At 41.9% G+C, this 26358-nt stretch overlaps 1 protein-coding gene across 15 annotated transcripts; it reads left to right on the plus strand.

The window, feature by feature from the left end:
• Positions 1-973: 973 nt before the first annotated feature.
• RNF19B (ring finger protein 19B) lies at positions 974-25805 on the plus strand. 15 transcript variants are annotated; one of them, XR_014080922.1, is made up of 10 exons: positions 974-1701; positions 13588-13793; positions 14978-15119; positions 16807-16969; positions 17418-17532; positions 18778-18918; positions 19849-20056; positions 22534-22665; positions 23633-24184; positions 25417-25805. XR_014080922.1 is itself a non-coding variant. In XM_081585756.1 (10 exons), exons 1-9 carry the CDS (start codon positions 1079-1081, stop codon positions 24146-24148), a joined length of 2199 nt encoding a protein of 732 aa, XP_081441882.1. In that variant the 5' UTR covers positions 974-1078; the 3' UTR covers positions 24149-24184; positions 25417-25805. The 15 variants fall into 15 exon arrangements, 13 of the variants coding, with proteins under 13 accessions (XP_081441882.1, XP_081441883.1, XP_081441885.1 ...); XR_014080923.1 differs by having other exon boundaries at positions 23633-24149; XM_081585756.1 differs by having other exon boundaries at positions 14975-15119; positions 23683-24184.
• Positions 25806-26358: the final 553 nt, after the last annotated feature.

Raw genomic sequence — 26358 nt, forward strand, 5'->3', positions numbered from 1 at the left:
TGTCTGGAATGTGGACCATAATGAGTTGACCTTAAGATTAGAAACCAAGTGCTGAGAATGGCAGAGCAGCCTTGAACTTTTATGAATTACTTCTCATGAAGAGAGAAATAAATTTCTATCATAAGCCTTTTTTTTTTTTCTTATTTGCAACTGAGTCTAATCCTACCTGATACATTCCCATTGCTGTTAAAGCGGCTTGCTTGTCTCCCATTTGTAAGGCTGACTCCGTATCTTCCCCCAGTCAGACCAGTGGGGGATCAGCAGAAGAAAGGCACTTCCAGGTCCCCCCCCACAAAAAATGCTGGGCATCCGTCCACCATTTGTAAGTAACCAAACTCCCAGAAGGTTAGAATGGGCGGTGGACCTAGGAATAGTTTAGTAGCTCACAGAAAGCACTGAATGCTAGATTGAGGGGTTTGGACTTTATTTTGTAAACCTCTCGCAGATAGGGAGACCCTGTCTGTTTCACCTAGTAATGCCTCCATTTAATAGAAGCTCAATGAATATATTCTTTATTAATTACTGCTTAATAAAAAAACAACAAAAGATGTGTTGAAAGGTAGACCAGCTGGGAATCACTAACTGATTTATCCTCATCGGCTTTTTACAGATGGAGTAACTGAAATATCATTTGCTGGAAGCAGCAATCGGCCCAGCTTCGAGAAAAGGCAAACCGAAAGCTCCGCCGCAGGTTCGATGCGGCTAAGGGCGATGATATTGACGGAAAAGGCCAAGTAAACTAGTCTAGTTCCCGTCTTCTCAAGATGGCGGCCCAGGAATCACCTGCCCTCCGAGGCGGCGGAGCCCCGCCCAGCACGCCCAGCACGCCCCACCCCGCTCGGCCCCGCCCAGCGCCCCTCCTCCGGCATGGGCGGCGCGGGTTGTGAGGTGTCTCCGCGAAGCGCCTGCGCAATGAGCATCGGCGCGCGGGGCGGAGGCTTTATAACCACTTCATCGCTACTGCTCGGTTTCTATCTCTGGGAGGGCGGCTGAGGCGGCGGCGGCCGGGCCGCCGGGGGCGCTGAGGCGGGAGCTGTGGTGGCGCTGGGCGCCCCTCGCCCCTCGGCCTCTGGGGACCATGGGCTCTGAGAAAGACTCCGAGTCGCCGCGCTCTACATCCCTACACGCGGCTGCGCCCGACCCCAAGTGCCGCAGCGGCGGCCGGCGCCGGCGCCTCACCTTCCACAGCGTCTTCTCTTCCTCGGCCCGCGGCCGCCGCGCCCGAGCCAAGCCGCAGGCCGAGCCGCCGCCCCCGGCCGCGCCGCCGCCGCCTCCCGCCCCGGCCCAAGCCTCGCCACCCGAGGCGCTGCCCGCCGAGCCTGCCGCCGAGGCCGAGGCGGAGGCCGCGGCGACCGCGGGGCCCGGGTTAGACGATGAGGAGGCGGCGGAGGGCGGTGGCTCGGGCCCGGAGGAGGTGGAGTGCCCGCTGTGCCTGGTGCGGCTGCCGCCGGAGCGGGCCCCGCGCCTCCTCAGCTGTCCGCACCGCTCGTGCCGGGACTGCCTCCGCCACTACCTGCGCCTGGAGATCAGCGAGAGCCGGGTCCCCATCAGTTGCCCCGAGTGCAGCGAGCGGCTCAATCCGCACGACATCCGCCTGCTGCTCGCCGACCCGCCGCTCATGCACAAGTACGAGGAGTTCATGCTGCGCCGCTACCTGGCCTCGGACCCCGACTGCCGATGGTGCCCAGCCCCGGACTGCGGGTGAGCGCGGGGGCGTGGCCCTGGGGCGGTGGCCGCGGCGGAGGGGACCTGGGGCCGAAGGCTAGACCCTGCTTGTGGCCGGCCTCGAGGGGCGGTCCTCCGCGCACCGTGTGTGTCCGTGTCCCAGCGTGGAGGGAGAGGTGAGGGATGACCAGAGGGAGGGAGGCCAGGCGGCAGTTACGGCGGGCTGGTAACCAGTAACCATCGGCAAGCCCAGACGCGTGAAGTGAAAGCACCCAGGACCCAAGCCCTGCCTGAGGACTTGCGGTGGGGGCTGAACAGTGGGTAAGAAGGGAGCTGTCCATCAAGTCAGGAGGCAGCGAAAGGCTGTTTTTGGTCCGGCTAACGCCCCTCTCCAGAGGAAGGGGGTATCTCTGAATGAGAATAAGGAGGAGATATCTGGCAAAGGACGGAATAAGCACATCATTCTGAAGGGGCAGGGCTTTGGAGGGGTGTGTCCGTTTGACTAGGGGCAAACTTCGCAGCGTTGCAGGAAAAGGTGTGCTCTTCCTGAGACCACCACTGCCGAAAGTTGAGATGCAGGTGACTGAAATGGGTCTAGCGGGAAAGGACAGCTCACTGGCAGCGCTCTGGGGGCAACCTGGGCATTGTGGTGTGTCTTCTGTGCCCGGCTATTGTGTGGCCACCCCTGTGGTCCTTACACTGTGCCTTGGGCAGGGTGTGGAGTGGACAGACCCTTTCTTTGTCCAGAGAGGCAATGGGGGCACTGAGAAGGATGCCCAGAGGTTGATATGATTAAGAGAAAATGTGGTTCCCAGCTCCTCCGATCTTGAGTTCTTGATGTTGCACTGTGTATACTGACTTTTTAAGGTCAGTGAGAAAATAGGCAGTAGATGCAGAGACTTAATACCACCAGATTTTGCCATCTAGAGAATTCAGTGGAAGGCCCGCCACCCCACCCCCGGCGCCTCCCCCCCACCTTTACTTTTTAAAATCTGATTGTGTGTTACTGTCAGTACATCCCATAAATGGTTGCATGCAGGAAAGAGGGACATCAGACTGTGCCATTACCTGCTCTATGACCTTGGCTGGATCATTTTATTCTTGTGTGTCATGTTTTGAGGACAAAAAGAGGCTAGGACTTCTAGTAAAAAGCTTTGTGTTCTTTTCTTTCAAAAGAACTAAGGGCTTTTAATCATAGCCTATATATCAAGGCTGTTTTATGATTTCCATGATGCTGCTATTTGTCTCCTTCAAAAGAAGCTGTCATAGAGTGTCTAGGGGAGAAAGATGAGTTAATTTATTTTATTTTTCTATTCTGCCAAACTTATTTAGAATGTATGTGTTATTTAAGCTCACTGAGATGAGGTTTTTAAATTACTTTGAAGTGTTGTGGTCAAAGGTTGAGGTGTTTGTCTATGGTAGGTCACTTTCACTTTCAGTTATTAATAATAAGTATCAGAAAAAAACCTTGTAGGCCCTTGGAAAAGTTCGCTTTTATCTGGAGATCTGGTAGTCTTCCTAGCCTTAAGAGGTTAATTTATGTGGTATTGAAGTTTTACAGACAGTATTGATCTATTTTCTGAACTAAAGGAATATTTACTTAAGAGAACACTATTTGGTTCATTTTGGAATAGTATATTATCTCCTTTTTGAGATGTGAATTTTCTTGAATTTTAACTAAGAAGTGTGGCATCACTGACATTTTATTTCTGGGAAAGTTCTCTTTTTGTTTATTTCTCTGAGTCAATCTCTGTCATTTCTCACATCAATTAAAATGGACAGGAATTAACTTACAATCTTGATGATAACTCTACACCATTCCTGACTTGGAAGTTATTAAAGAATTGGGCCATTTTTATATTAGTCAAGTATTGCATTACTATCATATTATCATCCAGAGGTTTTTTTTTTTAGTTAAAAAATTATAACAATTTTAATATAGCTTTTAAATCTGTGGGTTTAAAGAAGGTGAAGTGTAGGGAGAGCAAGCAAACTAGCATCTGAGTATCCATGTGTCAGGCATACATAATTTAATTTGATCCTTGCAACGTTGTAAGATACATTTGATCTAGTTTTACAGATAAGGAAACTGAAGTTTAAATGAATTGAGTGACTTATTTAGGGTCGTACAACTAGTGGGTGGTGGAACCAGGCTTGGAACACTGGTATTAACTCCAACCAAGGCCAGTATTCTTTTCTCTCAAAGCTTTAGAAAGCACAAGCTTATCAGTATTATTGGGGATGCTACTGTTTGGGTCATTTCATCAAGTGTGGCCTACAACATTGAGAGAGCCGAAGAGGCTAGAATCTGGTTTCTTTTCTGATTCTTCTTGTTAACTGCCTCTTACCTACTTTATTTTTCTTGTCTGAAATGGGCCTAATCTTTTCCTTACTTGAGGGGCCTAATTGATATTTTCAGAGTGTTTTGAGAATTCAGATGAAGATATTAGATAAACAGGGAGTAACTTCATATTTCTGTCACTTCTCAAATAGGTGGGGATGTGGCCAGTGGTTTTGTCATTTCTTTCTAATGTCATGAGAAAAATAGTTGTTTTGTTTTAATCAAACTGTTGTTCTTCTGGGTCAGGTAAAAGTCATGGATGAGAACTAGAAGAAAAGCCTAAGACCCCAGTTATTTCTTCTCGTACCTGATCATCTTCCTGACCACAGATCAAGTTCCTGTCAGCCAAATTTATCAAGTTCTTCTTTACTCTGTGTGTGTGTGTGTGTGTGTGTGTGTGTGTGTGTGTGTGTGTGTCTATTTGGCGGGGTGAGGGGAGCATATGAGTGATCTTACAGAGTTCTGATCACTAGTTTCACTGTGATTACTCATGATAAAAGCACTATATATTAAAAGATTATTTGTTTACAAATATTTTTGGAACATAGAAAAGAGTCTTGAATTTTTCTTTTCCTATACTTGAATATAATTTTATTATCATAAATAAGGGAACCAATTTCTGTGGGAAAACTTTCACATTAATGTTATTAAGTACAGTATTACCGAATGTCATCTTTCTTTTCTTTCTTTGCTGTGCATGCACAGTTTGTGGGATCTTAGTTCCCAGACCAGGGATCGAACCCCAGGCCATGGCAGTGGAAGCTGCTGAGTCTTAACCACTGGACCACCAGACAATTCCCACGAAGTATAACCTTTAAAACATGGCTTTCAAATGAAATAAAATTCACGCAGAATACAGATAACTGACATTTTTATAGCCCTTTATAATTTTCAGACTGTAACGTCACTCAAATAATTTCACTTTAGTTTCATGTAGGTAGATGGTGGTAAACTCACTTGATAAAGGAGAAGGCAGTTCAGAGAAGTTTAAGTATGGGACCCAGTGTCTCACAGTTGATAAATAGTACAATTGATCTGCTACCCCTTAGAGTCTCTACTTAAGCACAAGGTCTTTTCAGAAACCTCCAAATCATGTAAACATGTAATGTTTTCCTTTCAAGTGCCCTGTCTTTAAACCCTTTCAGAATCTCTAGAAGATTGTTGTTGTTATTGTTCAGTCACTAAGTCATGTCCAACTGTTTGCGACTCCATGAACTGCATGCAGCACGCCAGGCTTCCCTGTCCTTCAATATCTCCCTGAATTTGCTCAGACTCATATGTCCATTGAGTTAGTGATGCTATCCAACCTTCTCATCCTCTGTCACCCCCCTTTTCCTCTTGCCCTCAGTCTTTCCCAGCATCAGGATCTTTTCCATTGAGTCAACTCTTTGCATCAAGTGGCCAAAATATTGAAGCTTCAGCTTCAGCACCAGTCCTTCCAATGAATATTCAGGGTTGATTTCCTTCAGGATTGATTGTTTTGACCTCCTTGCTGGCCAAGGGACTCTCAAGAGTCTTCTCCAGCACCACAGTTGGAAAGCATCAAATTTTGGGGCTCAGGTTTCTTTATGGTCCAACTCTCACATCCATACATGACTACTAGAAAAACCATAGCTTTGACTACAGGGACCTTTTTCGACTATACACTGCCTAGCTTTGTCCTAGAAGACTTGAGGGTTTGGCAAAGGCGACAACAGAATATTTCCTGGCATACAGGGGGCAGATCTTCTGTACAGATGAATAGGAGATAAGACTGTCTTGACCTAAATTCTTTGTGCAGTCCACCACTTCAGCCTCTCATAGCTGTCTTTGTCTCCTGCCGAGTCCCCCTGCATACCTGTTTCCAGAAGGTAGTATTGTCTGTTGGCCTTCCTAGACAACTGGACTGGATTATCCTAAAAACAGGAAGCTTCTGTTTGTCTCTAATACATTTATGAGAGAAGAGTAAGCTCCCTGAGCAAGACAGATTTCTCAGTCAGTGAGGGAGGATTTTTCCTTTCTGAAGCTTTCCTGAATCTTTTCTCTTAATTTAACTCTGTAGCTTCATTTTTGCACCTCTGTATCCCCCTACAACCCCACCCTCCACCATTTACATCATCTTCCAGCCCAATGTATCTTTCTCATATTTGCCAAAGTATTCATCCTAAAATAGAACATTTTATATCATTCCCCTGCTTAAAACTGCTCATACCTGACCTATAAGATGACTTCTTGTGTCTTTAAGAACATATTATTTATATGATCTATCCTTATGATTTAAGAGCCTTTCTGGTTTCCAACCATCTTTTGATCTTATTTTCTATTTTTCACCTACATCAGTATTTCTCAAAGTATAGGCATTATTGAAAAGAAAAATGGGTTGGGATTGAATAAGCTTGGGAAATGTTGGATTGAACAGAATAAAGCAACTCTTAATTTCTGAGCTCCTTAGAACCTTTAAACAATTCTAATATACACTGTAAATCTTGTTAATGCTAATATGCAGGGTAAATCTTCAATCTAATATAATTTCCCTAAAATTATTTCACCAGGAAACATGTTTGTTTTTTGTTTGTTTTTTGATGACATCTTCAAAGCATACCTGAAACTTTTGTTGTTTGTAGTTTTCTAAGCTCCTTTAACAGTTATTCTGGCCTGTCTTCTGTTAGTGTCCTTATTTAACACTAAATCTTGTGCTCTGAGTAAATTGAGAGCTCCTCTAGACTAAGATATCTATATTCCAACTTTTTCTACAGCTCTGAACAAAGTCTTTCAATTAGGTCCCAGAAGAATGGGATGAGTAGTTAAATTTTTGATAAGGGAGGTAAAGAATACAAACACCACAGTTTTGAGAGGAGAAACAGATAAGAGGAGGGTGGGCAAGAAGAGGACAGACAGGTAATCAGCTGTCCTTTTCAGAATCATATGGTGTTGGACCTTAGGTGAGTTCTGAGTATTGCAAAAAGGACTTAGACATGGTCCTCTTGACAGGGAGTTTGGCCTGGTGGAGGAGACAGATAGATAGTTATAAATGCAATATAATAGATACTAAAGAAAATACAAGTGTTCTTAGAAGATGGATGAAAGGTTTTGCACGATTGTGTCACTAAAGACTTCATGGAGGAGGTGATGCCTAATCAGGGCTTGAAGAATATGAGTAGAAATTTATACCAGGCAAACAAAGATGAGGGTAGAGAAAATTAGGTGTCTTAAACCAGAATGTTATGAGCAAATGCATGGAGGTATATAAATTCAGGACTAAGTCTGGAGTCTAGTTTCGTTAGCCTCTGGATGTGCAATATGGGGAGCATGATCTGGGAAGTGACTTGAGATTGATCTGAAAAGATAGACTGGATTCAAATTGGTAGGTCTATCTATGCCATGCAAAGAAGTATAGATTTGAGGGACTTTTTTCTTTTGTTTTTTTGAAGGATTTTAAGCAAAAGAGTAACATCATGATAGATAAACTTTTGGCATTGGAATTTGGATTGGAATAGGGAATAAGGAGACCAGATAGTAGTCTTGCAGTTGTCTGTTCAAGAGATGACATGGGTTTAAACTAGGGCAGTAAAAAGGAAGATAGTGACAATATGGCTCATTTTGATGTCTTGGCCTGTGTCATCCACCCTTATATATGTTCAGAATCTGTTTGTAAATGAACTTACATGGCCTGGAACAGTGAAGTATAGACATAATATAGGAACACATTTCTTTAACTACCAGGATTTGTTGGCACGTAATCAAATTCATACTAATGGGATTTCCGCCCCCAGGCCAGAGTAAGGTAATGTTGTGGTCTAACCTGTCACATTATAATGTTTCTGAAGATAGCAAACTGACAAAATTAATAAAAGTTGTATGAACTTAAGAGGGAGAAAGGATGCTTCTGTTTTCTTAGCATTATGTAATTTCCTAGACCTTACATTTAGCTTCTAATTAGCGAACCTGAATGCTCTTTTGAGCTAAGAAAGCAGAGTAGGAGAGAGATTCCAGTGTAGGCCAGGGAAGAGAAAGAGCAAAATAGTTTTTTTTTTTCTTTTTTTGACTACCTAGGGTAAGAGATTGCCCTATTCAGAATTTAGGAATTTACTCCTCAAAAGGGCTTAAACAGAATTTTAGGATTAAGTTATAGTAATTGGCACATTGAAAGCCAATAGATAGATAGATAAGTTTAAAAGATTGCTTTAGGGAACTGTAATGGCCCAAGAGAAGAGCTAGATGACCTGGGTAAAAGAAAAAACCCAAAGAGAAGAGGGTCTCTATAACGTTCCTTCAAAACAGGTGTTTTAAGCATGAATCAGTGTGCTAGACCCTGGAGATTAAAAAATGGTTGATATTTTTCCTTGCCTAGGCTGGTTGGGGGAAGCATACATGTAAACAGATATTTACAGTATAATGTGTTAAGTATTGTGAAGTAATTATGCACAGACAGGAAGTGGGCAACCAACTGCCGGGAGAGGTTAAGTGGATTTTATAGAAAGGATGACATTTGAGCTGGTTCTTAAATGGATTAGTATTTGCCAGGGCAAGAAGTAAGGAAAGGGCATTTCAAGGCAGAAAGGAATAGAGTATGCAAAGGCCAGGAAGTAGGACAATATGTGCTGTGTATTTATACCATAACTTTCAGGGCAAGATCTCAAATGCAGTTTTAAAACATGTTTAGTTACACTTGAAAGCAGCAAGGACCTATACTTCCATTTTAGGGATAGAATCTAAAGTTTGGAGATTTTAATTAGCTCAGTGTCATGCAGTATGAGTCAGGGGCAAAGAGCCTAGACCAGGCACCCAAAAACCGGAATGCCAAGTCTCGTGCCCTGAGTAATTCTGTGTCACAATAATAGGTTGCTGTAGGTTCATGAGTGTTTGAGGTTATTTTACTTCCTTCAAAATTCCACACCCAAAATTGACATTGTCAGTCCTATCAAATGTTCTTTGAAAAAAAAAAAGAAAAATCTGTTAATAAATATTACTCCCACTATGTGAGGTAGAAATGTATCGTGAAATGTTCAAAGGCTTCCTGACTGGCAGTCTGTCTAATTTGTCTTGTCTGAAGTTGACTTAATACTTTTTTCTGAGATCGCCTAGTACCTTTCTTATTTAACACAAAATAGCAAGCAAATCACTTTCTTCAGGAAAGACGTTTTTTATCTTTAGTAGTTATTTTGCAACTAGATGTGATAAATTTGCTCAGAACTCCTACAGGATATGAATCATTTGCATTTATACATTGAACTCACTTTGCTCTTTCTGAAAAGCATTTTAATACAGCCTATATTATGTAACATAGATGAAAACTTGTCATTGATATTTTCAGTATCATTCTCAAATCAACTTGCAGAATCTATGATAAGCCTGGAACTTAAGTTGCTGTCATAAATATTTAATGTACAATCAAATAAGCAAACTGTAAAATAAATCTAAGAAAATGCTATTCTTTTGTTTAAGTTGTTTGAGGTCTTTGGCTATTGGAGGAGAGCATGGAATAGGGGATGACAACACTAAGCCTGCAATCATTGACTTGTTTAAAAATTGTTTGAACTTTCACTACTGCTGTCTTCCCTTCTTCGTTTGTTTAAATTACTTTTTTAAAAAAATTCTTATTTTAAATGTGTCCACTTACTAGGGGAGCCTGTGCATGTAGTTGAGATTTTTAGAGTTAGGAAGGCTAATAGTTGTAAATACATTGGGTTGTTGGAAAATAATTCTTGGTAAATAAACATGAATTGTAAGAAACAGTTAATGCTGGTTGGTGTTGATAGATTCTGAATTGTGTTTTGAAATGGCAACCCACTCCAGTGTTCTTGCCTGGATAATCCCAGGGACGGCGGAGCCTGGTGGGCTGCCGTCTATGGGGTTGCGCAGAGTCGGACACGACTGAAGCGACTTAGCAACTAAGAATATGTATCAGAAGGGATTAGGAGGAAATAATGGCCATATTCCATGTTGATTAATAAGACTGATGAGTGGTATTCTTGGATTCTGGAACCTGTCAAGAAAGAAGATATTTCAAGGTGTACATTCAAGTTGGAAAAAATTATGGAAAGATAAAATGAGCTTTCAATTGTCTCTCAGTCTGTCATCGGGTCAACTTCACTGTGAAACCCCAAAACGAAAAAGTATTGAAATCATAAAACTCCTAGAAGAAAATATAGGCAGAACACTGACATAAATTGTAGCAGTTTTTTTGGGGGGGGGGTCTGTCTTCCTTGGAAGGAAGGTTATGACCAACCTAGATAGCAATTTAAAAGCAGAGACATTACTTTGCCAACAAAAGTCCGTCTAGTCAAGGCTATGGTTTTTCCAGTGGTCGTGTATGGATGTGAGAGTTGGACGGTGAAGAAAGCTGAGCGCCGCAGAATTGATGCTTTTGAACTGTGGTGTTGGAGAAGACTCTTGAGAGTCCCTTGGACTGCAAGGAGATCCAACCAGTCCACCCTAAAAGAGATCAATCCTGGATGTTCATTGGAAGGTCTGATGTTGAAGCTGAAGCTCCAATACTTTGGCCACCTCATGCGAAGTGTTGACTCATTGGAAAAGACCCTAATGCTGGGTAGGATTGGGGGCGGGAGGAGAAGGGGACGACAGAGGATGAGATGGTTGGATGGCATCACCGACTCGATGAACATGGGTTTGGGTGGACTCCGGGGGTTGGTGGTGGACAGGGAGGCCTGGCGTGCTGCGATTCATGGGGTCGCAGAGAGTTGGACACGACTGAGCAACTGAACTGAACTGAACTGTCTCCTAAAGCAGAGGAAATATCAAAAATTAATGATCCCTGGACCTCCTTGGTGGTACAGTGGATAAGAATCTAGCTGCCAATGCAGGGGACATGGGTTCGATCCCTGGTTCGGGAAAATTCCACATGCCCCGGAGCAGCTCAGCGCACTTGCTACAACTACTGAGCCCAAGCTCTTGAGCCCATGAGCTGCAACTATTGAGCCCACATACCACATTCCTGGTGTTCATTGGAAGGACTGATGTTGAAGCTGAAACTCCAATACTTTGGCCACCTGATGCGAAGAGCTGACTCATTTGAGAAGACCCTGATGCTGGGAAAGATTGAGGGCAGGAGAAGGGGACGACAGAGGATGAGATGGTTGGATGGCATCACCAACTCAATGGACGTGGGTTTGGGTAGACTCCAGCAGTTGGTGATGGATAGGGAGGCCTGGCATGCTGCGGTTCATGGGGTCACAAAGAGTCGGACACGACTGAGCGACTGAACTGAACTGAACCACAACTCCTGAAGCCCATGCCCTGGAGCATGTACTCTGCAATAAAAGAAGCCACCACAATGAGAAGCCCCTGAACCACAGTGAAGAGGAGCCTCCACTCACCACAACTAGAGAAAGCTTGTGCACAGCAACAAAGACTCAGCACAACCAAAAAAAATAAGTAAATTTTTTTAAAAGTATTTCTTTAAAAAAATAAATACATGAGACCTAATTAAACTTAAAAGCTTCTGCACAGCAAAGGAAACCACTGACAAAACAAAAAGACAACCTACCGAATGAGAGAAAATATTTTCTAATGATGAGTGATAAGGAGTTAATATCCAAAATATATAAGCAGCTCATACAAATCAGCATCAAAAAAAAACAAATGGTCCAGTTGAAAAATGGGCAGACTTGAATAGACATTTTTCCAAAGACATACAAATGACAGTCACATGAAGAGATGCTCAGCATCATTCATCAGTCATCAGAGAAATGCAAATTAAAATCAGTGAGATGTTATCTCACACCTATCAGAATGGCTGTCATCAACAAGGCCACAAATAATAAATGCTGGCAAAGATGCAGAGAAAAGGGAACCTTCATACACTGTTGGTGGTGATGTAAATTGGTGTCACCATTATAAAAAACAGTATGGAGATTTCTCCAAAAATTAAAAATAGAATTACCATGTGTGCATACGTGCTAAATCATTTCAGTTGTGTCCAACTCTGTGCGACCTTATGTACTATAGCCTGCCAGGCTCCTCTATCTATAGGATTCTCCAGGCAAGAATACTGGAGTGGGTTGCTGTGCCCTCCTCCAGGGTATCTTCCCAACCCAGAGATGGAACCTGTGTCTTTTATGTTTCCTGCATTGGCAGGCGGGTTCTTTACTACTAGTGCCACCTGCAAAGCCCCTGGAACCCAGCAATTCCATTCCTGGGTATTTATCTGAAAAAAAAAACCAAAACCCAACACTAATTGAAAAAGATACATGTACCTTAATAGCATTTATAGCAGCATTATTTGCAGTTGCCAAGATATGGGGCTTCCCTGATAGCTCAGTTGGTAAAGAATCTGCCTGCAATTGCAGGAGACCTTGGTTCAATTCCTGGGTCAGGAAGATCTGCTGGAGAAGGGATAGGCTACCCTCTCCAGTATTCTTGGGTTTCCCTTGTGGCTCAGCTGGTAAAGAATTCGCCTGCAATGCAGGAGACCTGGGTTTGACCCGTAGGTTAGGAAGATCCCCTGGAGAAGGGAAAGGCTACCCATTCTGGTATTCTGGCCTGGAGAATTCCGTGGACTGTATAGTCCATGGGGTCACAAAGAGTCGGACACGAATGAGCGACGTTCACTTTCACTTTCAAGATATGAAAACAACGTAAGTGTCCATCAACAGATTTTAAAAGTATGCTATACGTATACAAGGAATGCTACTCAGCCATAAAAAATGAAATTTTGCCATTTTCAACAACATGGATGGACCCAGAGGATATTATGCTAAGTGAAATAAGCCAGAGAAAGAAAAATAATAGATGATACTACTTATATGTGGAATCTAAAAAATAAAACTAATTAGTGAATATTTAAAAAACAGACACACAGATATAGAGAACAAACTAGTGGTTATCTGTGGGGGAGAGGGAAGGGATATGGGACAGACAGGAATTGCTAGAGGATTAAGAGGTACAAACTACTATGCAGAAAAAAGTTACCAGGATACATAATACAACACAGGGAATATAGCCAAAACTTTATAACTATAAGTGGAATATAGCTTAAAAATTGTGAATCATTGTCGTACACCTGAAACATATAATATTGTACATGAACTATACCACAGTTTTTTTAAAGTATACTTGCTTTAGTTTTTTCTATTGTTGTTTATTGTACAAATGTTCTGTCCTTTAAACAAATTCTGATTTCTCTAAATATAGCAAACTATCAAAAGGAAATAGTTTTGTACCCTTATTTATGAAACTTGCTATGACAAACTTCCCAAAGCAGCTTAAACTATGACTGAATACATGCTAGGAATTCAGGCTGAAAGTCCAATGGTTAGGACTCTGTACTTCCACTGCAGGGGACATGGGTTCAAACTCTGGTTGGAACTAAAATCCCACATGCCACTCAACATGACAAAAAAAAAAAAAAAAAATCAAAATATGATGTTTTCCTATTTTTTTCAGGAAATAAATGATTTGTGTTTTTAGAATCTCAAGAAGAAATTTACTTTCTCACACAGAATATGCATGCATGTTATACATATGTGTGTTCTTTCCTCTACACCGTATGAAGTGGTGGGGGACACCAAACAGTGTTACCCCACTGGAACCAATGTGTAATGTCTTAGCTTACTTATATCTCATCCTGTTTCCTTACCCAGGTATGCAGTTATTGCCTATGGCTGTGCCAGCTGCCCAAAGCTGACCTGTGAGAGGGAAGGCTGCCAGACTGAGTTCTGTTACCACTGCAAGCAAATATGGCATCCAAATCAGACATGCGATATGGCCCGTCAGCAGAGGGCACAGACGTTGCGAGTCCGCACCAAGCACACTTCAGGTCTCAGTTATGGACAAGAATCTGGACCAGGTATAAGTTGGCGTAGTCTCATTTGTCTCTTAATTTGGTATTTCATAATGTGAGCCCAAAGTTGGGAGAGATTACCTTAATGTATGACTCAAGGATTAGAAAGCAGAAACTATTTGGTAATACTCTCAATACTATATTTAATATGTAGCTTCTCTCTCTGGCTGTTTATAGGCTGTCCAACCCAAGTGAACTGGAATAAAGCAAAACTGAATTCTGTAGTTTCTACCTGCTTAGTAATATGTCTCAGATTGGAGAGCAGTTAGGTACTTTTGCTAGGGGCTTTTTCAGTCCCTTCATCGTGAGCAGAAAGACATTTAGTATTAAACCTATACTGTTTTCCTACTAGCTTTAAGTACATCACTGTTTTTGGAAGTAGGGTACAGATTTGAGGAAAGTAAACAATGTTAGTATGGATTAATGATTAACCTTAAAAGAAGGAATATCACACATTCAGTTTCAACCTTGACATGTCAAAGGAAACCTATTTTAAAATGTCAGTGGGCTTATTACCTTTTATAAATGTGCTTTATTTCACTGATGTCATTTGGGAGAAGCTAGTAGGAAAGATTTACCATTCTCTTTTTCCTGGCACAACCTAATCTCCTAACTTTTTGTTTTAATAGGTTAGTTCCTAGCTTGCTGTGAAAATTACCAGGTGTATGCTACATAGCACACAGTTATTTTTAGGTTTTGAATTTTAAAGTATCATGGCAAGAGGCTGTGGATTGTATTAACAACAAACCACAGTGATACTTGTTGAACCTGAGAAAGGAGTTTCCTGAACTAAGATTTTTCAAGACTTAAAGCCAAATGCAGGCTCCAGACTGTTCTTCCTGTAGAACTGAGCTTTTAATTCTGCCAGCCTATTGACTGCTGAAATTCCATTTTTCTTGGAACCATCTTTCTCTCTAGGGAAGTCTCTTTGCTCAGAGTGTGGCTCACATGCTGTGGAAGATGCCAGTTTGGGGGATAGGCAGCTTAATACGAGACAGGATCCGTTTTATGAAATTTCCTGAGGTCTAGATGTAGCCAGCCTTCTAGCGAAGTGGGTTGCATAATCTGGAATCCTCAGTCAAAAATTCTTGACTGCCTCATTTCTTACGCATACTCCTGGAAATAATAAAACTAAACTAGGTTTAAGTAGGGGTATTTTTCTACCCATTCTTCCTCCCTCCCTTCAGCAGATGACATCAAGCCATGCCCACGATGCAGTGCTTACATTATCAAGATGAATGATGGAAGCTGTAATCATATGACCTGTGCAGTGTGTGGCTGTGAATTCTGTTGGCTTTGTATGAAAGAGATCTCAGACTTGCATTACCTCAGGTGAGAGGAGAAAATGTCCCTTTTTTTTTTTTGGACTATAATTGCTTTACAATGTTGTGTTAGTTTCTGCTGTACAATGAAGTAAATCATCTACAATGTATACTTACATCCCCTCCCTCTTGAAGCTCCCTTCTACCTCCACCATCCCACCCCTCTGAGTCATCACAGAGCACCAAGCTGAGCTCCCTGTGCTATACTGCTGTTTCTCACTAGCTGTCTGTTTTACACACAGTAGTGTATATATGTCAATTCTACTCTCCCAATTCGTCTCACCCTTCCTTCTGACATCCTTTTACCTAAATCAGTAAGAGAACAAGACCATAAAAACAGTAGGTCCATTGTTCTTATTTATAGTCTTCGTCTCTTACTGATTGAGGGAAAAGGATGTCAGAGAGACATCATCTGTCCTCTCATTACAGCATAAGGAAGCTATAAAAACTTCCTCTGAAACACCCTTCCAATCATGTTTTTCTCCAGCTCAGCAACTTCCAGTAACTGTTTTCCCTTACCTTTCAGATAGAGTTCAACTTCCTTAGAATGGCTTTTAAGGTTTTTTTACAGTCTGGCCCCAATATACTTTCTACCTTTTTCCATTTTGCTTTCATAAATACCGTATCCCAGATTATCTGTGTCTCTTCTGTACTGTTAGCTCTCTGACCGTTCATGTTCTTTCCTTTGCCTGGAATGCCTTCTAATCACCTCACCTCCCAGCAACCCCATTTTATCTCAACCTGTTCAGTTCTTATCCAGTCTTCAAGAGCCACTTTAAATGCCATTCCATCTGTGATGCCTTCCCCCAGCTTTTTCTGCCTTATTCTTCTTTACTGACATTCTTTACATGTTCCTTTATAAACATCACTATGACTTTTACTTCGTTTACATGTCTAATTTTGTTAAGCTATATTATGAATCTTAAGGCCAATATTAACCTTTTTATAGTTCCTTGGATGTAGTAGTCATTCAAATATTGTCCTGAAGGAGGTAATATTTACAAATTTAACATTCATTGTGTGGATGAAACACTTTCATTTCCAATTTAGCAAACTTTTGAGTACCTTCAGTATACCATTTATTATGGACACAGGGGTTCATAAGACATGACCCATAACTTTCAAAAATTGCTTACCCTATCTAGTAGAAGAGACAGCACAAAGGGAGTAAACCAAAATGGTTGGACTCAGAACAACTAAGTGTAAAAGTAGCCAAACTCAGAGTATGAAACTGTTGTAAAGGGTGTGATGAAATATTTTTATATTTTATCCCAGGAACATGATTTGCAGTATCTATAGATGCCAAGAAAACTATGCAAATCAAAGAGAGTTCCTTCACTGCAGGATACAAAATGTTTGGATGAGATGTCAAGTGCATAGACTATACAGGTTCCCGTGTAGTATCACACAAAGAAGTAGGTTCATTTTGGTGGGTTAGAGAGGAGAGAGTTCAGCAGAAAAGAATAGAAAAGAGGTTTCAAGTTTAGGGACCTGCCTTTACAAAAAAATTAAAGAGCCGGAACTCATAATAGTCTCACCTTGGCCTTTGCTTCCCCTCATGCAATATATTCATTTCTTACAACCTCCTACAACTATTTATCACTCTTATGGAAAAGAAGGCTCTTGCTCTTATCAAACTCTCTGGTAACAGTAGCATTTGTAATACTGATATTAACTTTGGCATATTTCCTCTGCAGCCCCTCTGGCTGTACATTTTGGGGCAAGAAGCCGTGGAGCCGCAAGAAGAAAATTCTTTGGCAGCTGGGCACATTGATTGGTGCTCCAGTGGGGATTTCCCTCATTGCTGGCATTGCCATTCCTGCCATGGTCATCGGCATTCCTGTTTATGTTGGTAGGAAGGTAAGATGTTGAGTTCTGTCCCTGTTCCATCTTCAGGTTTATTGGTAGAGTTTTGAAGGAAATGGGGAGGAGCTTATACTTCAGAGCTGCCTGAAAGCCAACTGGTTCTTGAATAATAATAACATTAATTTCTTAAATGGATTTTCATAAACTCCCAAGAGATCTAAAAGTTCTTATTAACATCCTAGGCCTAGTTTGTCTCAGTGACTTAAAGGTGAAATGCTTACTTCACTCCCCTACATTGTCTCTTCTTGTATTAACTTTTTTGTATTAGTTTATACCTTCCTGGTCTGAGTTAGATTAAAATGTGAGAAAGATGTCTCTTTGAGATGAAGGACTATGTTTTAATATAGATAACTTATAAGGGAATATTTACTTATCCTTTTTCTCCCCAGCAAAAAGATTGATGTCCTAACTTGCTGACCTGAATTTTCTTTCTTCTTCTTAGATTCATAGCAGGTATGAGGGAAGGAAAACCTCTAAACATAAGAGGAATTTGGCGATCACAGGAGGAGTGACTTTGTCGGTCATCGCATCCCCTGTCATTGCTGCGGTTAGCGTTGGTAAGAAGCTAGCCAAGACTACAACTCCCTCCCCTACCTGACCTCACCCCTCATCAGCTTTCTGGCCTCACAGTTTAGCCAGCTGGCCAGATGTTTCACCCTAGAGGCTCCTACATTTTTATGTCAGACCCACCTTGGGAGTTAACTCTTGTAGGCACTGTTATTGTTATTATTATCAAGCTTCCCTGGTGGCTCAGATGGTACAGAACCTGCCCACAATGCGGGAGACCTGGGTTTGATCCTCGCGTCAGGAAGATCTCCTGGAGAAGGGAATAACAACCCACTCCAGTATGTTTGCCTAGAGAATTCCATGGACAGAGGAGCCTAGAAGGCTACTGTCCAAGGGGTCTCAAAGAGTCGGACACGACTGAGCAAATAACACTTCACTTTCGTTATTATTATCAGCCACACTAAAGTATCAGAGTTTGGGATCTTTTATTCTTAAGTTAGTACCTAGAACTCCATCTGGCACATAAAAAAAGGTTGAATTAAAGGATATTACTTTAAGGCCTAGTTTTTTACCTTTCTTCTTCCCTCTCCACTTGCCATAAAACCCACAAAACAAAATTTTGATTTACTTAATGCCTCACAGTATTTTGGGAGGCATGAGGGTTTGTTTTAGAATAATAATAATATAACTCCATTTGCCGGGAGCAGGTCTGAGGGTTTTGCCTGTATTAATTCATTTAATCCTCACAACAGCATAGGTGTGACAAAAGGTGCAGTAAGTTGTCCCATTAGCTGGCACATGAATCAGGGCAGTCTGACTTCAGAGTCTGGGCTCTTAACAACTAAGCCTTTCTGCCTTCCACAGCAGTAAGATTTTAGAATTAACACTCAGGGTTGGGGCGGGGATCCTGAACCCTCAGAGTCACTTATTTCATGTTTGATTATTAATTCGTTCTGGGATTAGCATCTCAGCAATGAATGAAAGTGGGGAAATGAAAGCAACGTACATGTGCTGTGCTGGGCCGGTCCCTATGCATGCATTGATCGTTGGCAACCCGAGGAAGACATGTCCAAGGTTATAATGGCTGGTAAATTGAAGCCAGGATGCTAACCCAGGCCCTTCTGATTCCAAGTCCAGTCATCATTTTGTTAGACCAGGCTGTTTCTTTAGCACAGTCATATTCTGTCTTTCTTCGACCCTTTATAAAGTGGTTTGTCTGTCTTCAGCCATGGGAAAGAGAATTCAGGACAGCTGCAACCCAATGGCCTGCTGACGTGTTTCCTTCTCTTCCCCAGGTATTGGCGTCCCTATTATGCTCGCTTATGTTTATGGGGTTGTGCCTATTTCTCTCTGTCGAGGAGGTGGCTGTGGAGTTAGTACAGCCAATGGAAAGGGAGTGAAAATTGAGTTTGATGAAGATGATGGTCCAATCACAGGTAAAAGAATTTTCATTTCCCTTTGAATTTATGGGACACAAGATAAAAGTCAGTAAAATTCAGCACATTTTACAGAGAGATTGACATTGGGTTACTTTGGATAATGAGCTTTATAGGAAGTATAAAGTATTTTTAGCTTTTCATTTCTTGTTCCAGAGTTATTAGGTTAATTCCTCTGGTACTTGCCTCTGTGTGGCAGGTACAAACTAGTAGGACTCCAAGTAACTCTTAAGTATGCTGGTAATAGTAAACTATATAATTATAATAAAGTCTTATATCTGCACAATACTTCATAATTTTCAGAAGACTTTACACAGTTAGTATTTCACTTGGTTTTTACAACAGCTCTGAAGAGAGAGGACCAGGGCTGTTATTATCCCTGATCAATGGGAACTTCTTTAAGCCTTTGTCTCCACATCTGTTAAATGGGTTTAAGAACTTCTGAAGAGCTGGGACTATAGCAGGTCTTCTGACTTACGCTTTGATGTTGTTTCCACTTTACATATTAACTAACCTGAGACAGAGAGATCCCCAAAGATTTTTCAAACTTCCTACTAGAATCAGCACATGACCTAAATGTATTTGGAAATATTTATGTTTGATTAGATGGCATCTGTAGTATAATGAAAAGAATAGTGGACTCAGAATCACATGGTAGTATTGTGTGACTGACCATAGACAAGGCATTTAGTTCTAAGCTTTCATTTTCTTATCTAAAATTGGGGTTATTAGTCCCTATTTCTTGGGAAAATTAAATGTGAGCATAATACCTGCTACATGGTGGCTGCATGTAGATGCTATTCATTAAGTGAATAAATGAGTATTTTTCTACATGACTATTCTCTACTCCGAAGAGTCATTGCAAGAAGATGCCAGACCCTGTTTTGATGCTGTGCTATCTTCAGTTGTGATGTTTGGTTCCATCCCCAGTGGCAGATGCCTGGCGAGCTCTCAAGAATCCCAGCATTGGGGAAAGTAGCATTGAAGGTCTAACTAGCGTATTGAGCACCAGTGGAAGCCCTACAGATGGACTCAGTGTTATGCAAGGTCCATACAGCGAAACAGCCAGCTTTGCAGCCCTCTCAGGGGGCACACTGAGTGGTGGCATTCTTTCCAGTGGCAAGGGAAAATACAGCAGGTAAGCAATTTCTGACAGAACTAGTTGGAATTAATAAGAAGTAACATATCGTGTTGAGCCATTTCTGTGTGCCGGGCATGTGTCTGTCTCATATAGCATCTCATTTTGATTTAACCGTCAATGGTGGGGTTTTTTGTTTGTTTGTTTTAACTTTTACAATTAGAAAACAGGCTAAAAAGGTTGAGTGACACAACATAAAAGTTCTGTGTTTCTTCCCACTGTACCATAGTGACTTCATATAAAGAATAATCTTGACTTCAGATCCTCCCTCTACTGTGTTAGGCTGCCTCTTTTAGGAAGGGGAAGCATGCATTTTTGTAGAATTCCCAAGACTGTGCCCTCCATTAGGCTTGTCACTGGCTTTTAGTTGAACAGCATTTATGCTATATCTTATTGGCTTATTGGTACTGTGATCCTTATAACCTTACTGTTCTGATTCCCATTTGATAAGAAAAATCAGTTCTATAAACTTGTTGAGAATATGCAAGTCTTTATGACTAAAATGGTTGTGACTTGGTTGATTGTTTCACCAGGTAGATAAAACAGAACATATTCAGAGGAGCATAGCAGATGTTACGTGAGAAGCAGTTATTTGAATGCACTGGAGAAGAGAGGCCTGAGGAGGGGTAAAGGTGATACAAAACAAGGTACAGAGGTAGAGGAGATGCTCGCCTTCAGTTATCTGAAGGGCCTTGAAGTGGAAAAAAGGATTAAGACTTCTGCTTCATGCCAGATAGATTAAGATGATTCGGCAGAGGCTAGAGGGAAACGAATTTTGTTTCATTATAGAGACTATAGGAAAAATCTGTATAAAGTCCAAAGAAGGAATGGATTATATCAGTAGATATTGAGCTCTATACCTCTGGAAGTATTTGAAGTGAGACCACAGGGCCATTTGGCTATTAGAAGGTCAAGCAACAGTTGGCAGATGGGCTGGATCCCACACCTGAGTCTGTGTCACTCACCTGGGAGCCTTTTAAAAATAGATTGCAGTGCCCTATCCCAGAATTAATAAGTTAGAATCTCCCAGAGTGGGACCTAGGAATCTCTGTTTTGAAAATTCTCCCCAGCTGATTCTAGCATAGCCATTGCACAGACCAGCTTCCAGGAACCACCCAAGGAGATGGCCTTTGTGAAAGGCCTCTTCCAGTTCTGAGAGTGATCTATGGCAGAGCTGAAACTAGGACCCAGATCTCTGACTCAATGCACTTTCTGTTGTACTGCCTCATTTTCCTGGACTGTGGCACATTCCTGAAGGGCATCTAAGGCTGAAGGAGCAGAGCAGAGACTCAGACAGCAGGATGGATGTTGACTGAATGTGCAGCTGCAGGCTGCTGCTGACCTGTTGATGTCTCCTGACTCTGGTTCTCTCTTGTTAGGGAATCCCGCCTCCACATGCTGGAGAATTCACTGCTGTGCTTTCTTAAAACCAACACCCCTGTAAATAAGCAGACATAATTGGGGACTGACTTGCTGAAACTGCAGCTTAGCCAGGCCAGCTGTTCCAGTTCTGTGAAAGCCTTTTATAGGAAATGAATGAGTCAGATGGGTTTCACTGTGAAACCCATTATGAGGAAATACTTAAATGTGCAACCAAATGATATTGGAGCCAAGATAGGAAAAGCTATGGGTTCTCTGAGACACCATTGGGAAAGTTTGCTGCCCTTGTTGGAGGTTGAATCTTATGTGTCCTTTAAGCTCATATCCTGGGGGTGATTTGACTGCTGAATATTTAAGTTCCTAGTACATGCAAGACATGGAGGGTAAAGTGTGAATGAGATGTGGCCTCTCTTTTGGAGCTCACAACTGAGTGGGAAAGAGACGCGTAAACTGATTTAATAAATAGGTGGTTGCTGTGGAGTACTTCTCAGAAAGTGACTGGTTTGACAGGAGAATGAAGAGAGATAATGCCTCCTTTGTTGTTAAGAACTGAGTATGAGTTTGTCACATAGAGAAAGGAGACTTTCAAAGAGAGGGACTAGCATATGCAAAGTCAGAGAGGTATAAAATGTGTATAGGTGTGTAAGGGGAAAAAAATCCAATGTGATTAGGATTTAGGACCTATGGTAAGAGGTGGAACTGGAGACAGAGCTTGGAGGAAGATCAGGTAGACCTCAAATGCCTGATGGGAAGAGGGAGCCACGAGAGGGCTGTTAGAGTGATCAGGTTCTTGTCCACTTTGGCACTGATCTGAAAGTTGTTTGACTTGGACTTACGGCACAATTGCAGTTACCCACGTGAGAGCTGTTGAGAGCCTGAAGTTAAACAGTAACAGTGGGGATGAAAAGGAGGGGACGATTTCAATAGATAACTTTAAGAGAGAAAATGTGTGGGCATCTCTATGAGCTATTTGGCATTTGGAGAAGATCAGATCAACTCAGTTTGCAAGAGAATAATATAAGAGGCATGTGCTAGGAAGCAGACTGTCTTGGAATACTCAGGTCTCATATTAACTTAAACGTCCCCTCTTTACACAGGTTAGAAGTCCAAGCCGATGTCCAAAAGGAAATTTTCCCCAAAGACACAGCCAGTCTTGGTGCAATTAGTGACAACGCAAGCACTCGTGCTATGGCCGGTTCCATAATCAGTTCCTACAACCCACAGGACAGGTATGTGAACAGTCAGATGCCTAGGAGAAGTTGCATTTTTTGGTTGAGTTTTGACCTTAGAAGCTCAATGCCTCATGTTAGGGCTCTCTGTACCATGTAGTGGGATACATGGTGTGTATACCCTGTGGATTCATTGAGCACGTTCTTGTTATGGGAGTGCTTGGCTTCTCTTGATTGATTCTTCTTGTTAGCACTTGAGTTTTAGAGGTTCTTTCTTCCTTTTTCTTTTTTTTTTGTCTGTTGCAACAGTGTAATTATTCAGATGGAACTTAACAAGCTAGACAGGTATTCACTGATGTGGTTTCACTATGGCTTCAGCGAATGGTTTTAGCCATTCACTACAGCTCTTTGGTTTCTGCTCTTACGTTGATCCTTGCTTGATGTGGCTCCTGTAGCCTATTTCTCTTTATTTTTGAGAAGCTAGTGTATCTGGTATGGTGTGATTACAGCACTCCCTACTGGAGAGATTCTGGTTTCTTCTCATTGTAGCAGAGAAGTAAAAAGCTGTGACTTTCATATTTTGAGAAAGATAGTGTGAGGCTCTGATCCTTAGTTGAATTTTGGAAGCTCATCTTTAGTTGTTTAAAGAAATTGGCAGAATAACTAATAAGGACATATAGCACAGGAAACTCTTCTCAATATTCTATAATGACCTATGTGGGAAAAGAATCTTTAAAAAGTGGGTATGTGTATAGATATAACTGATTCATTCTGCAGTACAGCAGAAACTAATACGTGTAAACAACATTGTAAATCAGCTATACTCCAATAAAAATTTAAAAACAAATAAATTGTGAGAGATGTTTGTGTGCATATTTTAAATCAGCAAGGAGATCTAATTGTTCTTCTCTATCTTACTTGAGTGCTAGATTAAATTTTATTTTCTCTAAAAGTGAGCTCTAGTCTACTATTTACCTATATTTTTGGACTTTCTAATCCTGAACCCACAAACTGCTTTTACCAACAGGTGTAGCATGACCCATGCATGATTCAGCAAAGTGGATTTTGTCTCCACAGAGAATGCAACAATATGGAAATCCAAGTGGACATTGAAGCCAAACCAAGTCACTATCAGCTAGTGAGTGGAAGCAGCACAGAGGATTCACTCCATGTTCATGCACAAATGGCAGAGAATGAAGAAGAAGGTGGTGGTGGTGCCAGCAACAGTGGCAATGGTGAAGAGGACCCCCCCTGCAAACACCAAAGCTGTGAACAGAAAGACTGCCTGGCCAGCAAACCTTGGGACATCAGCCTGGCCCAGCCCGAGAGCATCCGCAGTGACCTTGAGAGCTCTGATACACAGTCAGATGACGTGCCAGACATCACCTCAGATGAGTGTGGCTCCCCTCGCTCCCAAGCCGCAGCCTGCCCCTCAACCCCCAGAGCCCCAGGTGCACCAAGCCCAAGTGCCCATATGAACCTCTCTGCCCCGGCTGAGGGCAAGACTGTCTTGAGGCCAGAAGATGCAGAAGCCAGAGTATGAGGTGGAATGAATGCTCCTGTTCTGAGAAGCACACTTGTAACTGCATCTTTTGGAATCTTTTTGGGGGGCAGGGATTTCTGTACTTTTATTTCAGAGATTCTCTGGTCACAGGTTTTCCCCAGGGAAATTCTGAGAAATTTGCAGTTTCTTACCATATGAAATGTGGAAATTTTGCCCTTAGTTCCATGCATCCCCACATCTCCTTTGCCCCCCACCCTTTTTTAGTTTTAATTTATTGGTTAAACTTATGGTGGCAACCCGTGAGGTGTGTCAAAGAGTGTACAGATGTATGTGTGTATATTGTATGTATGCTAACATATTACTGAAGGACACATTTTAATAAAAATTTCTGTCGTAATTCAACTTCTCTCGTTTTCCTTGGCTTGGATAGTCCTTCAGAGCCAAGTGTTTGATTGAAACAGACCACTACATCTTTAACAGTCTGTAAATCTGAGCTTTCCTAATCCCAGGGAAGAAAGATGATATTCTAACCAGACTGCAGTGGAGTCATCTATAAACCCAGGACTCCTAGCATGACAGAAAGCAAAGCCAAGATTGTTTTGGACTGTGTAGTCAGACTGAAGAATTAGCTGGAGTCAGTCAGATGCCCTCTAGAGGCAGCTGTGCAGTTTTCCTATTAAACCTTTATTTACCCCTTTCTGCATTATACTCACGATTGGAAATGTGCTTCCGAGGAGGGAAGGGGTGTCAGTCCCAGTGGCTCTTCAGAAATCCTGGTACCTGTTGCGTGGTTGTAAGTTGGGGAACAGAGGATTCTTCCTAGATGAAGAAATGTACCTATTCTGCTTAACCACCAAGCAATACCCAGGTGTGTGTTATACTTCCCGGTACACAGTCCCTGTTGCAAAAAACAACTTTCTAGTTTTTCCAATCTAGTTTTAAGTAAGAGGGACAAAGGAAATGACTCGAATTTGTAATGAAAGGAGAGAGGAGACATGCCATCTTGAGCTACTCCTTGATTTTGGCTCTGTCTAGAATAATGGCCTTAGAACTGAATGTTCGTACATAGTATAGCAGAAAAATTAAAAGATTCATGAGACCTGATGTGAGTTTCCAAATCTGGCAGTAATTTACTTTGTGACTGTTTGAATCAGTTACTCTCTCATGCCCCTAATTTACCGACTCTCAGTAAGTATTTAAGGAGCTTCCAGTGCCAAACTTCTCTGTCACTTTAACCCTGGGCCCAGAGGAAGAATTGAAAACATCCTTTCTCTGAGGACCAGATGGTTTTCTGTTTCCTTTCACAGATGCACCTGCTCTTTGTCTTCCTGGCCTGTGCTTTACTACGATGAGGATGATGAGTCTGGACAACAGCCAACTTGGAAGATTCTTATCTCTTGGGCACTGCATCCAGACATAGCACATTGCCCTGCACCTGGGACGGGAAGTGCTGTTAGTGGACTTTGGATCTCTGGAAGACTGCCCGAGGGGGTGTCTTTGTGTGAAAAGGGGAACTTTTTGGGAAAAGGGGCAGACAGTATGGGAATCTCTGAAATGCAAATTATCAACTCAAAGACTTGTATTTCTCTCGAAACCTCATCAAGGGAGCAGTTAACAGGATAAAATCAAGAAAGTCTTCTGAAGGGGCAAGAGTTTGCAGCCACACCTGTATTCTTATCTAGACTCCAGTTCTTAACTGCTGTGAGTGTGTGTTTTCACTTCGCCAAAGTGGGGATCGTGGTCCTAATCAAAGAGTTGTAAAGATTGTTAGATGGTGTACCAAAAATGCTTTTGTTAAAGGCCCATATATATTTTTTTCTCCTGTAAGAATAAGAAGAAATAAGGGAGATTATGGGTGCCATCTAAAAAAAGCTCACAACTCTAGACCAGAGGCCATGAAAAACTAAGCTTATTCTAATCCTTTGCAACACTGTCACATCTAGACATTAGCAGACAAAAAGACCCGTCAGCACCACCTGGAGGAGAACACAAGTAATGTGTGGGAAAAGTTGATCCTCGGCTTAGAAGATGGGGAGAGCTGAATTTCTTTGTACAACAGTGTTCACTCATTCTGAAATAGCTACTACGCTTCAGGTACAGGATGCAGCAATAAGGAAAACACAAAAATGTCTGACCTTGTGAAATTCACACTGTAGTGGGAAAAGGCAATCAAGATATATAGTCTGGATGAAGATAAATGCAGTGAAGAAAAGAAAGCAAGGAAAGCAAAAAGAGAGTAGTAGATAGTG

This window comes from Giraffa tippelskirchi, chromosome 3 (assembly GCF_054371585.1).
Source record: "Giraffa tippelskirchi isolate mGirTip1 chromosome 3, T2T-mGirTip1v1.2.pri, whole genome shotgun sequence".
NCBI classification, from domain to species: Eukaryota; Metazoa; Chordata; class Mammalia; order Artiodactyla; family Giraffidae; genus Giraffa; species Giraffa tippelskirchi.

Bases quoted from the DNA above. Each gene is read 5' to 3' on its own strand.
- RNF19B (XM_081585756.1), top strand. From the start codon at position 1,079: ATGGGCTCTGAGAAAGACTCCGAGTCGCCGCGCTCTACATCCCTACAC. The intron at 16,970-17,417 runs GTAAGATGTTGA...TCTTCTTCTTAG, and splicing joins CTGTTTATGTTGGTAGGAAG to ATTCATAGCAGGTATGAGGG. The intron at 22,666-23,682 runs GTATGTGAACAG...TTGTCTCCACAG, and splicing joins TCCTACAACCCACAGGACAG to AGAATGCAACAATATGGAAA.